The sequence below is a fragment of the Cervus elaphus genome, chromosome 6 (genome assembly GCF_910594005.1).
Source record: "Cervus elaphus chromosome 6, mCerEla1.1, whole genome shotgun sequence".
Classification (NCBI taxonomy): Eukaryota; Metazoa; Chordata; class Mammalia; order Artiodactyla; family Cervidae; genus Cervus; species Cervus elaphus.
This window is the reverse complement of record NC_057820.1, coordinates 27,747,784-27,764,418: the sequence shown is the minus strand read 5'-3', so window position 1 is coordinate 27,764,418 and position 16,635 is coordinate 27,747,784. Positions and strand designations below refer to the sequence as shown.

General features: G+C 34.6%; 1 protein-coding gene across 11 annotated transcripts in view; it reads right to left on the bottom strand.

Moving 5' to 3' along the window:
• ANKRD17 (ankyrin repeat domain 17) overlaps nucleotides 1–16,635 on the bottom strand; it is a 162,440-nt gene that overhangs the window by 58,692 nt on the left and 87,113 nt on the right. For 5 of the 11 annotated variants that reach the window (XM_043906495.1, XM_043906500.1, XM_043906496.1 and 2 more), the window contains exons 6-15: nucleotides 15,335–15,568; nucleotides 12,681–12,775; nucleotides 10,526–10,763; nucleotides 9,490–9,681; nucleotides 8,991–9,124; nucleotides 6,789–6,876; nucleotides 5,246–5,373; nucleotides 4,857–5,000; nucleotides 4,087–4,189; nucleotides 1,869–2,621 (exon numbers count right to left, since the gene is read on the bottom strand). In XM_043906495.1, coding sequence (XP_043762430.1) covers nucleotides 1,869–2,621; nucleotides 4,087–4,189; nucleotides 4,857–5,000; nucleotides 5,246–5,373; nucleotides 6,789–6,876; nucleotides 8,991–9,124; nucleotides 9,490–9,681; nucleotides 10,526–10,763; nucleotides 12,681–12,775; nucleotides 15,335–15,568 — 2,109 coding nt within the window. The remainder of the gene's footprint in view (nucleotides 1–1,868; nucleotides 2,622–4,086; nucleotides 4,190–4,856; nucleotides 5,001–5,245; nucleotides 5,374–6,788; nucleotides 6,877–8,990; nucleotides 9,125–9,489; nucleotides 9,682–10,525; nucleotides 10,764–12,680; nucleotides 12,776–15,334; nucleotides 15,569–16,635) is intronic. The other 6 variants (XM_043906498.1, XM_043906499.1, XM_043906502.1 and 3 more) reach the window with 3 other exon arrangements.

Here is a 16,635-nt window from a genome sequence, read left to right as displayed (position 1 = left end):
GGCAAATCATTATTGATAACTATGCCCAAGAACATCAGGTAAATTCTGATAGCATATCAAAATGTTAAAAATATTCATTGGTATGTAATGTCCATTCTTCACTTAATTGAATAAGTAAGTCAATTCTATACATTCTTTGGTAGTTCAATTTACGTAATAGTAAGAATACCATTATGATCTAAATGAATGGTCATGAAAGAAATATCAAATTTGGGATCTGGAGCTAATAATGTATGCTTCAATTTTCATAATATATCTACTGTTTTTAAAATTACATTCCCAATTATTATAAACAGCTAATGGTGATTGGTAGTAATTTTAAAATCTATAAAACAATTTATACTTAACACAAGAATCTTCATTGTTCTTACTAATGATTAATAGCATTTTTTTCTGATGTAGTTACTGGACCCTCTAAGATCAGCAGAAATTTTCATTCCACATGTTACTGTTGAGGTGATACTAGAAGAGAACTGGGAAACTTTTGAGTAATTTCTAAGTACAAAATCTGTGTCATTAGTTGGTTTCTTAGTTTCTCAGTGTTACCTACTAAATATCTCATATATGCCTGTGCTTCACTTCAGTCATATCCAACCCCTTTGAGATCCTACAGACTGCACCCCACCAGGCTCTGTCCATGGGATTCTCCAGGCAAGGACACTGGAGTGGGCTGCCATGCCCGCCTCCAGGTGATCTTCCCTACCCAGGGATTGAACCCACGTCTCCCACACTGCAGGTGGATTCTTTACCACTGAATAACCAGGAGGTCCAACTAAATATCTCAACACTATACAATTTAGTTTTCTCTTATTCTTTTAAAAAATTAAAAGTTATATTATATATAATCTCACTATCATATATGATGTTACTTAAACATAGTTTCAAAATTAGAAAAATTCATTCATCCTTTAAATATAAACCAAAGAATTACAAAGGGAGAAGAGAGCAGATAAAAATTATCAAAATTCACCTATTTAATCCCTTTGTTTTCCCCTGTTCCTTCCTTTTCTGGTTCTTTTTTTTTTTTTTAATGGAAAAAATTGCCCTTTTCAGTATAGTATTCTCACCCCGTGAAATCTCATTCTACTAGTTTGTTATAAAACTCATGAAAAATATTCAATAAATAAAGAGAACTAGAACCACTGAAACAACTTCCTAAAATACTTTTTTTTGCCAACGAAACTAAAATGTAAAAAAAGTTCTCTGGCTACCCAGTTAAAGATATATCATTTATGACACTGTCAGGGGACTATACCTTTCCATAATACAATTACAATTAGAAAGAAACTACACATTAACATTCATAAAGGATAAATCACTGACATACTATATAATCAAATCTTATTTGGTTTGGTACTTTTTTAGTGTTGTAAAAGTGTTTACATTTTTTTTTTAATATTCATCAGATTTGAAGTCTGATCCATCAGGATATAAAGTATTTCTGTTCACAAATAAGATTTCTGATGTATCCTACTAGTTTTGCAGTTCAACTTCTATCAATTTCCCAGTTTATTGGTGTGAATACAGAAGCAAAAAAGCCAAAATTCTATCAGTATTCTTAACTTAGGAAAAAACAAGAAACAAACAAACAAAAAATTAAACATCAACCCGACTACCAAAAAACCTAGATTCCCAGCCTACTCACCTAAGCCAGAAAGTTTCAGCCACTTGCACTGAATGAGCTAATTTTTAATTTGACCTGTATCCATCTGAGAACTTCTGAGATTGAAATAATATTTCTAAAGATATACATGGGTCAAGAGTCCAGAAACAGTTCTCAAGTTGGGTAACGGCAAAAAATTCTGGCACACTCTTACTCGCCTTAAGCAAATCATATTTGATACCTGCTCATAACAATATAAACCCACCTGCCATGATGTCATCCAGCGTGTCATTGAGGGTCTGAGCAGGGCTGGCTACCATTAACCCTTGTTGTGTTTCTGTCAGAATTCCTTGCCCCAGCCCTGCCAACTGTGCTTGGCCCAGTACTGGCTGTCCAACTATCACTCCTTGCAGTTCTGTAAGATTTGCGATGGACCCTGGAGGCAAGGGACCTGCCGCCAGAGGCAAAGCTTGAGGCATGGCCAGAGGCTGGATTGGTGCAAAACCCATCTGAGCAGCAGTTTGCTGGGGTTCATCTTTAAGCAAAACGGGATCCACTTGCTGCAACCGTGCATAGTCTCCCTCAGAAAGCTGTTCTCCAACCCCAACTGGAGTTAGCAGTCCCAGATGTTGGCAAGACTGTTGCTGCTGCTGCTGAAGTTGAATTCTTTGAGCTTTAACCTCTAGATACTGCTTTTTTAGCTGCTGCTGAGTTTTCAGTTGTAACTCTCGTTCTACTTTCTGTAGTTCCTCCAAAATCTTTTGTTTCTTCTGGATTTGTTCCTCCCTTGTTTTGTTCAGCTCCTCGATCTTCTCCTTGGTAAGTTGGTCAGCATGAGCCAGTTCCAACGACTGCAGCTGTGCATTCTTTTCTATGGCTTCTTTTATCCTCTGTTCCAGTTCTGTTAACTTTCCCTGAGCCTCTTCTACAATGCTCTCTGGAGACTGATTGGTGATGTAACCCTGTACATCCTGGCTGTTTGCTGGCAAATGGCTGCTGGACTTTTGTTTAGAAGCAGCTGTGTGAAAAAGAAACCCCCTCAGAAGTGCACATGAATGGCATCCTCATTACAGAGTTACTGTTGGGAGGTTTAGTGCCAACAGTTATGCACCAAGTTATTATATCCACAGAAGGTGAAAATGCACTGTTAAGGAGTTAAAAACAAATTCACCTTCTTTATCACAAATATAAAATGTATGTATTTTATGTGCATAGAATAATCTTTGGGAAATTAATTTCAGAATTTTAAAAATATCACATGGCTAAAATTAGACAATAGAGGGATGCAGATTTGTGATATCAAAGTGGTACAATTAAAATAAAATCTAAGGCTATGTGTAGATAGATACCTCACCTGATCATAAAGATGTAAAAACTTATCATAAGAACAGAAAAATAATGCTAAATTATTATGATGTAGAGAAAACTTAAACCTCTAAGTCAAGGTTTTTCTACATTTAATAATCTGTGCCTTTTAAACACACACACATACACACAAAGAGTACTCAAACCACTGAGAAGTACCAGGAAATTAAAATTCAACTAAAATATCTTTGTTGGGGCCTACCATCTTCAAGATTGATAAAGGTAAGATAGAAATTCACATATTCATAAAGCTACTTGGCCAGTAGACAACTGGAATTCAGTTTCCCTGGAAGAAAAGATGCTGAACTATGACATTCATCGTATCTCCCGACAGCCAGGTGAATAAACGTATCTGGCTATCGGTATAGCAATCATTTGCTTGGGATACCAACTGAAAAAGGTGCCAAGGCTCTAGATTGGTAGCAGTGATTGAAAAGAACTGGTGAAAATACTTAGTATTACTGTCGGTAAAATAATACAGGTAGCCAAAAACCAAAAAGTTAAAGCCACACTGGTTCTTCAGGTAAAACTTTCTAAAAAGAAAAACTGATTCAAACTAGTTGCTGTTTCGGGACATGACTTACGAATTATACATGATGTAACATCCACAAGGAAAATATGGACCTGAGAGTTCTAGTCAAACAAACAACCATATCTGAAGTAACTTTGAATTCTTGGTTGAGAAAAGGTATTTCAGATATAAAATCTATATTAAGCCAGTTATTCTAAAATAAAATTTAATTTTGATCTAGCAATTAATATTATGCCTTGTATCACTACAGAAATTTTAGTAATTTACAAAAATGTCACCCAATTATACCCAGTCTAATATTTTAACATGAATAGAAATTACTAGTTATTAGAGAAAATCACAGATAATCAGAATTGCATCAAAGATGAGCATCTGAATTTCTAGTAATACTTCTCATTCCAGCACAGATTCGTGCTCTCAACTATGTTCTTTCCCAATAACATGCTTTTTTTCATTGTTTTAAAAAAATTTATGCCAACTTAGTAAAATTCATTTCTTCGTGGAAAAATAATTTTATATGGCTATTTTTTTTTCAGTCTTATCATTTTTACTTGGACAACCTGAAGGCTTTAGAAATATAACTGACCTTTATTCCTGATGGGAAGAGTGGTGGCAACATTGGCAGGTGGTTTGTCAGGCTCCTGAGGCGGGACAACCATGGGCAGTGCTTGAACTGGTACTCGCGGAGCCTAAGACAAATGAAACTGATTATATTTCTGCCTGTCCTATACCTTCCATTAAATAATATGCTTTAAATGATTCAGTTGGTAAAGAATCTGAATGCAATGTGGAAGACCTGGGTTCGATCCCTGGGTTGGGAAAATTCCCTGGAGGAGGGCATGGTAACCCACTCCAGTATTTTTGCCTGGAGAATCCACATGGACAGAGGAGCCTGGCAGGCTGCAATCCATGGGGTCACAAATTATCAGATATGACTGTGCAATTGGATGCCACAGAATGAAGAATAAGTTGTGAAGATCCATTCAAAATATTTTTTAACATGACATAATCTCAGGGAACAATGTATTTACTTAAAATATGCTGGTATCAAATTATTTCCATGATTTTTCTTTTTCTGGCCATACCACAAAAGTGCCATCCACTGGGACAAGGAAATCCCTCCAAGATATTTTTTTTAAATAGACTTGGAAATCAAAAGGTTATTCTGGCCATAGTAAGAAAGCAAAGCAAAATCAAATCAATCTAGAATGTGAGTATTATACTGAATGGTCATTAACCGAATACATTATCTTTAAAGAGAATTGCATATTATAACAAAAAACAATCATTCTATGTCTGGACGATGACTAAAAAAGGGATCAAGATAATATAAAATGCTTCAGTTTAGAATCTTACCCTATTTAAATCGTGGGATGGGGGGGTTAATTGAGTGACATCTGGTGGAGGGGCTGAAAGCAAATTATTAGGATAGTCCAAAAGATAGCAAACAACGCTTGTATGACCACCTTTTGCTGCTTCTATCAACATAGTCGAGCCATCCTAAAAGAGTGAATATGGAAAGGGAAAAAACAGTTTTGCAAATTAATTTACAGAACCATTAAGGAAGATAAAGCCAACAGGTCCCAAATACATTACAGTTTCAATTTTAGTAAAGAATACTTTCCTCTAAAAACAGAAAATGAACACATTCAGAATGTCAATACAAGTTGAACTTGTAGATAACGTGTTATGCTCAAGAGTGAAGATTAATTCACAATGCTACCTGAAACATTTGAGTGACATACTTTTAAACGGTGAGTAGGATCTGCCCCATGAGCCAGAAGCAGTTCCACCACTGCCAGATGGCCCCCTGCACAGGCCAGGGACAGGACAGTGTGGTCGTTATTAGCTGTGGTTCTATTCACATTTGCTCCTAAAACAGACAACCCAAGAAAAATTATGTTAATAGAATGTTGTTTCTTAAATTATGGTAGACTTCAAAATCAAAAAGTAGAGAGAACAGGATGATGAAGCCCCACATATTCATTACCCAGCTTCAATGATTATAAACATGGCCAATCTCATTTCACATATACCCACATCCATTCTCCTCTCCCATCTTGAATTATTCTAAAATAAATCCCAAACATATAATTTCATCCATAAACGTTTAAGTATGCAACATTAAAAATTAAGGATAAAAGTATATATTACTCGTAATATAATCACTGTTTTATAAAAGTAAAATATAAAGTTTTATCTAAATTTTTCTATCTTCAGTGGGCAAGATGACTAAAAACCAATAAATAAATAAATCACACTGCCCTCTACGGGCCAAATAATGGAAGAAATTAACAAAAAATAGGAAGTAATAGTAGTAAAATTCTCATCCCTGATTTGCAGCACTGTGCGAGGCATGTGGGAAATGGAAAAAATAGCAGGAAGAAACTGGAATCAGATTCATTAATTAAACAAAGGAAGAGAGGAGATAATAGCTGAAAATAATTTCATTCTTGAATATCATGTGTTATGCATAAACATGTAACACAAATAAATGTTTAAATTGCCTAAAATAATTTGACCAATACATTATTTCTGACTTATCAACAAACTTCAGTAGTTTTGGTAAAAAAGAAATGGCATATATTGCCTTTTTAATTGTATATCGTCTACATAGTATCTCTTTATCAATGCTGAATCAAAAGTAAAATCTCTAATCTCCTATACTGAAGTTCATGAAAAAGTTTCAACTTGAACTCATATAGTAAATACCTAAGAGATAATTTAAAGAAAGTAATAATATGCTACTTTTGTTAATTAGGATATTGGTTTTCAAACAGAATAAATGACCATGAATAAAAATGCATTTTTGGCATATTTTTTCCATTTCAATTTTTAGCTTTTTTTGGGTGGGCTGTGTTATATTTATGATTACGTCTTTATATTTTACAAAGAAGGAAACCTAGGCCCAGGGAAATATAAATAAAGGAGAAAAGTGTCTTGCCTTCAAATTAATCAGTGGCAGAAACTTGGCACAAAAATCCAGGTTTCAAGATAAATTATTACATGAACAGAACAGACTTCAAGCAATCTAAGCCCTCATTTACATAGAGAAATTTTTCTTTATTGAAATGTTACTCAACAAGTGTGTTACCCAGTATGACAACTCTTCATGGAATGGTTCTGTGTTGCAGGGTATTTATCAACTACCCACTCACAAAAATCTCAATAGCATTCCTCCATCACATGATACCCACAAAATGTCCTTTACCTCTAAATCTCTTAATACCCAAGGGCAGGGAATAGACATCTCTGGGAAAAAAAAGTCACTGCCTTACACAAACCTACCTTTACTAATTAGGAACTGAACAGTACAAACATGGCCAGCTCGTGCAGCTTTCATTAAAGGAGTTCTTCCACCTTCAGATTCATGCTCCTGTTTAAAAAATACAGACTTACTTGGTATTTAATTTCTAGTGAACAATTATTCTTTTTCATGAAATCAAAATGAAAAGAATTGGACTAATTTTGGAATCTAAATATATTAAATAACATGCTCTGAAGTAAATCAAGGAATACATTGTTTAAACTATCTCCAATTAGAAGCATGCTCTTTGGAAATATATTAAGAACTGAAATTATATTCAGTGATTGCTGTGCCCTTATCTGAATCCATCTGGCTAATTCTTCCTTCTCTCTCTACCAAAGGGATTGTGGAATTTGAGCGATGAATGGCACTCTAGCATAGCCCTCTCCAAACAATCAACATTATCTCCATCCACTACAAGTAATTTTCTTTTCATAAGTTTTTATCTTATCTGTATGAATTTCTAAAGTACACCACTCTCTCTTATATACTTCTCATTATTTCTATTTTACCTTACACATACAGTGATAATTTAAATATCTTTTTAATACTACTAACGACAAGATATTACTACAGATTTCTGGGTTTCAAAAGAATGAAGAACCAATTGCATTCTTGTGATTCAGAATATCAGCACAGGAAAAATTTTCAGGTCTTACAGTATAAAGGTTTGAGAAAACTACCTTTTATAAAGCATTTTATATGTCAATCTTTTTACACTTACATCTGATGATTTTTCTCTTAAGTCACACACTAAGTTGTTTTAACTGCAATTAACTAAGCAAGATTACATTGCTGCCATGTTTCACAGTCACTGTGGTAAACACTGTAAATATAGCCCCTAAGCTGAAGTAGGTCAAAACCTAATAAGAGAAACAGGCACATAACTAGCTAGAATATAACATGCATTGTAAGCTCTTCAAGAGTTGTACCAACACAGAGCTGAAAGAGACCACAACAGTAATCTAATTTAACCTTTTCCTTTCACAAATGAGAAGTTAAATAAATTTTAAGAAACCAGTTAATTGAGGAGCTTGTTTCTGTCTGTGTGAATTTCTGTCATAAACTATGAACTGCTACATGAAAGCACACAGGTGTTCACGGTTTACCTAAAACCTACTTTTCTTACTCCCACACAGGCTAAACTGGAAGAATGCCTCCCCCACCCCCCGCCGAATCGCTTCATTTTTCCCTCTCTGTCTGTACTCATACTAATTTTTCCAACTGGAGGTACCTCTTTTGTTACAACATTACGGTATCTACCTTTCTAAACCTTATCCAGCCCCAAACATAACATCTCAGATGACGTCTTCACCCCCTCTGAGCTGTTTACCCTTTCCCTGAGAATGACCTCAGTATTTCACCCTTCTCACTAAAAGTCATCTGACGGGACTGCCCTGGTGGATCAGTGGCAAAAAACCCACCTGCCTGTTACAGGAGACAGGAGTTTGATCCCTGGTCTGGGAAGATCCTCCATGCCATAGAACAACGAAACCCCTGCACCAGAACTACCCAGTTTGCACTCTAGAGCCCAGGGAGCCACAATTACTGAGGCCTGTGCACCCCTGAGCCTGTGCTCCACAACAAGAGAAGCCACTGCAATGAGAAGGCCACGTACTGCATCTAGAGAGCATCCCCCCACTTGCCATAACTAGAAAAAGCCCAAGCAGCATAACTAGAAGACGACGCAGCACAGCCAAAAAATTAAATAAATAAATCTTAAAAAAAAAAAGGTATCTGAGAGAAAATATTACTTATCTTTTTAACTCCTTTATTTATTAATGCTTTGAATAGTACAGGTACAATTTATTTCCTAAACTACAGTGAAATGCCCCTAAGCAATATGTGCCTTTTTATGACAAATCAAAGAAACTTCTAAAAATAGTTAAGTACCTACAAGAAAATTTGTACTAATTATTACCATCAATTATTAACATATCAAACACAAAATTTTCCCTTTTTTTGTAGGGGGAAAGGGGTTGTTGACTGGATATTGCTGCTAACGAGGAAATAAGAATGGACACAAAACAGCGTAGGGAAAAAGTATGACTAAACAAATAAACAATGGTGAAAAGGTGAACATAAAATTAGAAGTAAAGAAATACCTTTTGTCTACAGGCTCCACAGGATTTTAAGTTAATTTCTTGTCTTAGCTTTAAGATTTAGAAAGTGCCATGGCTTACCAGATCTGCTCCTGCCTGAAGTAAGACATCGGCTACATCGGTATGACCATTTTCACAGGCATACGTTAGTGCTGTATCCCCTGTTGCTGTTGTTGCATGAACATTAGCTCCTGCAGTGGTGTTAGACACACAGCCTTAACAAAAGAATCATAAGACACAAATGTGGACACTGAAATTTCTTTTAGAGAAGCCATATCGCCTCAGATTACACCAAACAGCCTTATTCATTTCGAGAAATAGAGAATATTGTCTGCATGTTTAAAAGCAAAAAAGAAAAAAACTAGAAACAGACTACTGCTTAAAATTAAAACTGCAGATACTTTGAACAGCAATAAGGTCAATTATTTACTCAGAATACACACAAAAACGTATCTTATTATTTTTCTATACACATTCAGTGCATCATACATCAGGAAAAAAGTTATTTGCATTGTAACACTTTTACTTATATAAATCATGCAAAAAAAAAAAACCACCTCCCAAATGCAAAAATGCCTACCTGCAGCTAATAAGTATTTAACTAACTCCAAATGACCCTCTTGAGCAGCTTCCATTAAAGGGGTAGAACACCCCAGTTCTATATCAGCTCCTGCCTTAATTAAAAAGTCTGCCACTTCCAGAAAGCCTCCACAGCAAGCCAAAGTCAAGGCAGTTTCTTGAGTTTCTTCTGTCTGTGCATTGATATTTGCTCCTAAAATATATTTAAAGAAAGTCATTAACTTATTCCAGAGATAAGCAAAGAATGGTTATTGCCTAATAAATTATATTTCAAAAATGAACATTTATATTACTTTATTAAATTATAAAGTGCCTCTCCCCTTACTTCAAGAGGCAGTTAAAAATAAAGAAAACTATCAAAACCACATCTATGAGTCCATATTTGATATACACTGCTGGAATAAGATTCAGCCAGAAGGTGTTGATACAAGTCATGTGATTTAAGGACTTAGGAAAAATAAAACATAGTCCCTTGTTATAAAGATCCAAAATAATGATGGTAAAGATGCTGATGAAAATAACATATAATATTTAACATGCTATTTGTCAGGCAATATTTAATGCATTTTACATATTTTTATTAGCTCCATTTTTGCAGCTAAGGAAATGAGATTAATTAACCTGTCCAAGATCACAACATTATCATCACTACTATCACCATCACCACAGCTAACACTTAACTGGCACAATATGACAAAAATGTCCTAAAAGCTTTGTATGTATCTATAAACTCTCACAATACTAATAGAGATGATAATTTGTAAGGCACAGAAAGTTAGAAATATATAACCTACAACCCTACCCACCCCCTAGTTCTTTCTGTTTTTATTCGCATAGCACACAAAGGCTCTGAAAGGTCTTAAATATTAAAGTATATTTAATTTTATTTAGCACAGTATGGTGTTATTTTCAGAGCAAATACTTTAGCACCTCATTATGAATCTACTGGAAAGATGAAATAATTAAATTCAACTTTATAAATTATCATCTTACATGTTACAGATTTATGCCTTAGTATCTTGATTGGTATTGGTTACCTTGGCCTAAAAGTAAAGCCACCATTTCTTCATGTCCTTCACGAGCGGCTTCCATCAGTGGCGTATAGCCTTCATCATTGACTTCTTCCAGGCTAGCTCCTCTCTCAATAAGCAAAGCTGCAAGTTCCACGTGCCCACCACATGCAGCCAAAGTCAACGGCGATTCAAATGAATCAGCAGGCATGTTCACTTGGGCACCACTGTCAAGAAGCAACCTAGCTACTTCGACATGGCCATCCTGATTACAATGCAATTAAAAAAGTGAATCAGCACCATTAAAAAAATCGTCAAAAATACTTCTCAACTGTTAGACAATGAAGTTCACTGATCTCAATCCAAATAAGAATTAATCAATCTACATTTAAGAGTTGAGTAAGCAAGTTGACCTATTTCAACTCCTTTAGTATTTATTGTCGTGGTAGAGACTGAGGATATAAAATATGTAGAAAAATACTTCCAATCAAAAAATGTATTTACCAACAGGAAAAAAACACAGTTAAATACACAAAACAAGAGATTACTATGAGATAACATCAATACTGCATAGTATAAGCTTAAATGCTAAAAGGATAAAGTTTAGAAAGGGGAAAGTAGGATTTTCATAGGAACCTTAAGGACAAGCAAATTTTTGATTAGGTAGAAAAAGAAAAATGTAATGCTTTTTAGAGTGGGGGAATTCAGCATGATATATTAGTGAAAGGGGAACACAATACACATGGTACTTCCTTTGTTGTTCACAATCAAATGCCAGTGAAAATTAATAAAAAGAAGTTCTCAGTTAATTATCTTCTGTCTCCTTTATCAGTCTCCCTTTCCCACAGCCTTCCTCCCTTTCCCAAACTACTGGCAACTCCACGGCTCACTTTTCCATTCTTTCTTCTTTTGATATACTTTTTCCTTCTTCATTACCTCACAGATATTTCATCTTCTTTCAAACATGTATGCCCATTTTTACCTTGGTACTTGCCATATTACACAACGTTAATGGTTTTAAGACTATTTTACTTACTTGCTGTTACCATGCTGTTCCTTTAGCTCAGACTTTTCTTCCTCCATAAGCAGTCAACTCTTACATTTCCTTCAAAGTCCAGTTTAAAACCTCAGTCTCTTAGCAAGTCTCTAAACCTATGGCCCCTACTAATATCTTTCATTTGCTTATAACATTTAATTCCATTGCATGCAGAGTAGGCCCACAGAATATTCCATTTTAATTATTTAATCTACACATAGGTTGTTTCTCTAGTGGGGGTCACAAGACTGTTTTAAGTTCCTTATCATGGGGATATTACTGAGCATTTTACACACATTTTGTCATTTAATACTCAAAACAACCCTAAAGAAGGATATTATCCTCATTTTAACAGGTGGGGAACTCTAAACCCTCCAAGAAAACCTGTTTGTTTAAAAGAATGATTTAACACTGGTATGGCAATAAGAAAAACAAAAATGGCTTAAATGGCTACTTAATATTTTTTAAATTACTAATTACAATTTAACATCCTTTCAATAATCATTCTCTGAAGGGAAGTTGAGACAAGAAACCAAATTAATTTGGGGTCATTTTATCTTTGGTATGTTTTCTCATAAATCTGTCTATAAAGTTATTATGATACATTTCTGTGCCACAAGTCACAGACTGAAATGCAAAAGTTTAAGAGTACTATTATTATACATTCTCAAGAACAAACTAAAGTTCTTAAAAAAAGGAATTCAGGGTTGAGAAAAGACCACAACAGAGGAAGAATTATGTAACACAAACAATATTCTAATTTCAAATTTTTCATAAATTTTAAATTATGGGTTTTATGAACATGTTTACTTTGTATTATGTACATACTCTTGTGGATTATGATCTCATCTTTAACATCCTTGATCAATCTGTCAGAAAGTCATTTTTGCACCAATTATATAAAACCAGTATAGTTATGTGAGACCAAGAAAATGAAGGTTGTGCTACAAAGCTTCAGAAAGCACTCTGATGAAAGTTAATGTTGTTCAACTGGCTCTGAAAATGACTGATAACTCAGATAGCTAAGGTTCTGATCCACGGTAAGTCAAGATAAACAGAATCTTTGAACACAGGGAAATGGCACTCATTATCCACTGGCTCTGGCTCTACCCAATATATAAACTTTAAGTATTTCACCAATCTTACCATGCAAGCCTCCATTAAAGCAGTGTGCATTTCATCTGTTTTATGCTCTTGATCTGCGCCTGCTTCCAAAAGAAATCGCACCATCTCTAGATGTCCTAAACCAAAAATTTATAAGATTACTTAAAATATTTTATTACTCCAAAAAAGTAGTTATAATATTTTGAAAACATGTATTTAACTTACAGTAATAAATATATCAGCAGAATACTAAAATCAGCTACAAGCCACCCTTGACGGCCCAACACAAATTATACAAGTAATCTGTGCTGTTCTACTCCTTACCCTTTTGCCCCAGAAAATGCTGCTACTAGAATCCTCGCTGCAGGTGAACAAGGTTGGCACTAAAATGCAGCACCTGGAATATCCCCTCCACAACCTTGTTAAGCCCAGGCATGTCACAGTTATTTATACTATAGACTAAACTAGCTTTTGTGAACTGCAGCCTAGGATGAAAAATCACCAATGAAGTTATTTTTATGAGGCAATGAGCTTTAAGTTTCAATAACAAACTCACAGATGTTTTAGGAACAAGCCGTTTGTAAGGTGGAAACTGTATATGTCAAAATATCCTTGAAACACCACCATTTATATTTATCCATTTAGATATTAATGTATATACAGATATACACATATATATATTTACATAGTTTCAAATAAACCATAATCTTCAATTCACATAATGAATACCTTATAAGTAGTTACAAACATTACCAATTATATTTTTAAAAGGACTTCCCATACCATGTAAGAAACAATAGAAAAGTTACTAATTTCTCCCCCTACTTTATCTGGAATTAGCTGCAGTCAATTCTCAATCGACTTGGAATGGAGTGAAGGACTGGATAGCGGAATCATAGTTAAAACTAAATTAACTTTGGTGAGTAAGTGTTGTATCTGCCATACCTTGTTTTTGCTAACAAATTATACTTCCTTCCTCTCTGTCATTCTCCCTTCCCAAAGATCCACATCTATGTTTAGTCTTGGCCTGAATTCTAGCCCTTCCCCATCTCCTCCATGTCAATTTGTATCCTAGGAGACTCACGAGAAATACAGCCAAGTTAAGAGTGTGTACAGATCCTTGGAAGTAGCAGAAATGTTCTCCAGGAGCTCAGTTCTTTATCCAGTTTCTTTAATAAAAGCCTGCAAGCCCTAACCTCAGCAGGATGGGGCTACAAGCAAAGCAGAGAGGGAAGAGTAGTTATATATAACCCCATCTCAATGCTCACTGGCCAGTTGGCTTTCAGTGATAAAATGGAGCCAGTTTCTCTTTCAAACTTTGTGAAAAGTTTGTGAAAAGGTGAGAGAGAAAGCCACCCAATCAGCCTGCCCTAGAGGCTGCCCCGAGGCTTAATTCCTCTCCTCACAATGAAGATCAACCTCTGCTAAACTACCAAACAGAAGTGGAGAACTAAGAGACCTCAGCTGGGCTTCCTAAACACCCTTAATCTGAATTATCTGTAACACCAGATAATCAAAAGTCCTCCGGAGCCTATTTTAACATTTAACTTAAATTTTAGTCATTTATTTGTATAAGGATTATTTTAGCCATGTTTTTAAGTGAAATTATTCCAAAAGACCTAACAAAACTTTGGCTGCTCTGAAATAGAAAAACAACCTTGGGGCCAACACAACAGTGAGGAAATCAAAGTCCTGGGTGCTAAATTTAAGGAGACATTCACTCACAAGCTAGTGGATGTGAAGCTTCAGCCACTGAGAGTGAGTGCTTCCTTAAATTTTGTACTTTGCCTTTCAAGAGCTTTTTCTTGATGCCTCTGGGTCAAAAATGTATCACTTATCTTACGAAAGAAACAAGACACAGCTGCCGATGGTAGAAAACATTGAACTGAATGGCTATGTACATATAATATTTCATGAGAATTTCTTTTTGAAAAGTTTCTTCATTTATACACATTTATCTGTCATAAAGATTGATTCTGAAAAATCTAAGTCATTAGCTAGCTGAAGATTAAGTATTTATTCAGATAATTATCTTCACCCCCAAAATAAGATATTTTATTCTGTTATCAATATTTTCAGGTTGACTGATGTCACTTAGAAGACTATGTTACTAACCCCTTTGTACAACTGTATCTGGGCAGGTAGATTCAATTTCAACCAGCTCTTCCTATATAACACGAGTTGATGATACTCTAAAAAATTGTTCTTTTGAATACAAACTCCCTCCACACCACTTATAATTTTTTTTCCCATATATCCTCCCTTTCTCTTCCATTTTTCTACTTCTTCATGAGAAACAGCTTACATACCTTCTTGTTAATAAATCATTTTAGCTTCCACTGCATTTACTTTAAATTTACAGGCTAAATACTTCTGAATTCAATAGGATTCTTTTGTGTAAACCAGGCAAAACACAAGCATAAACATTAAAAAGTACAATGCATATTAAAATTATGTTTCTGATAAAACTGGATCAGTTACTATTTTTCATTTACAATATTTATAATACTGAATATTTTTTAAATTATATAAACTTTACATACTAAAACTTTTAACCTCTGAAATACTTTACTTTTATTTATAATATACTACATACTATTACCATCTTTTATTTTTTAAGTGAATAACCATACTACATAAACTGTCATTTCATGAGTTTAAAAACCTCATTTAAAAAAAAAATTTTTTTACTGTACCTTTGTAACAAGCTAATGTAAGGGCACTCTCTTTAAATTCATTGGAATGCGTATTAATGCCAGCCCCATTTTCTAGCAGCAATCTGGCTACTTCCACATGTCCAGCACTTCCAGCTTCCATAAGAGGAGTATGACCATTTTCATTATGGTCCTCAATACTAGCACCGGATTCCAAGAGCACCTTTACAACATCTACATACCCTCCAGCACAAGCATATGTAAGTGCTGTATTGCCTATTTTAATGAAGAAAAATAGACATTCAGATAAAATAGCAAAATAAAACAGGTTTATTTAGTATCAAAGAGAAAACTGACATAGGAGACTATAAAACTTTAATAAATTTAGCTCTTACACTTATACATATAATTATTTTCTTTATTACATTTTATCTTACTGAAACCAACTCCCTATTTTTTCCATTTCAAAATCAGGGTTAAACACATGAGGAAAATCATATACACTTATCACAACTGTAGAGTTATAAAAGAACTGAGCAATTCTGAAACAAACTTTTCTCATGAGAAAAAAGTCACATTCATTCTAACTTTAATCTGGGAAATGTTTCCCAAAGTGTATTTTTTCTTTAGATTGCAATTATTCATCATATATAGATATACCTCATACTGGTCCTTTTAATCACATGTTGCTTTTACTACATCTTTAAACATCAATTAACTGGCAGTTAAAGTTAAAATAATTTCAAAAACATTCCCTCTTAATGATAAAAATTTCCCATGTTAAGAGGGGGGGAAAAGTTAACCTCTGGGTAAAATAAGGATTCCTAAAACCTCCTCAAATCAGAACCTACAGACCTTTAAAATTATTTAAAATACTTAATAAATTTGAAAATCTTGCATGAAGGAAATGCACGAAATATATTTTCATATATTTTATAGCTTTGATACAAATTCATCTATGCCCAAGTTTGAAAGAAAAAAAAAAATTGATTTAGATTGACATTCTGTCTCTTGTGGAGCATAATGTCTTTGTTTTCTTCTAGGCCACAATTTAGTAACACTAGACAAGGACAGACCTACCTTCTGCCGCATATCCTTCTTGTTCTTCTCCCTATCTTCCCTTCCCTTTTTCCCTGATAAATAGAAAACCTGGGTTTGGGAGGAGTAGCCCATACTTCTTTATTTCTAAGAAAATGGTCCTTCTAACCCAGTCAGTGTTTAATATAAAAGAACGAAGGCCAAGATAGCCCTCATACACAAAACAGGAGATATTTCATTCAAAACACACTGTATATACATTAAGCCTAATGCACAGACGTACACAAATCTGCAATACTGATAAC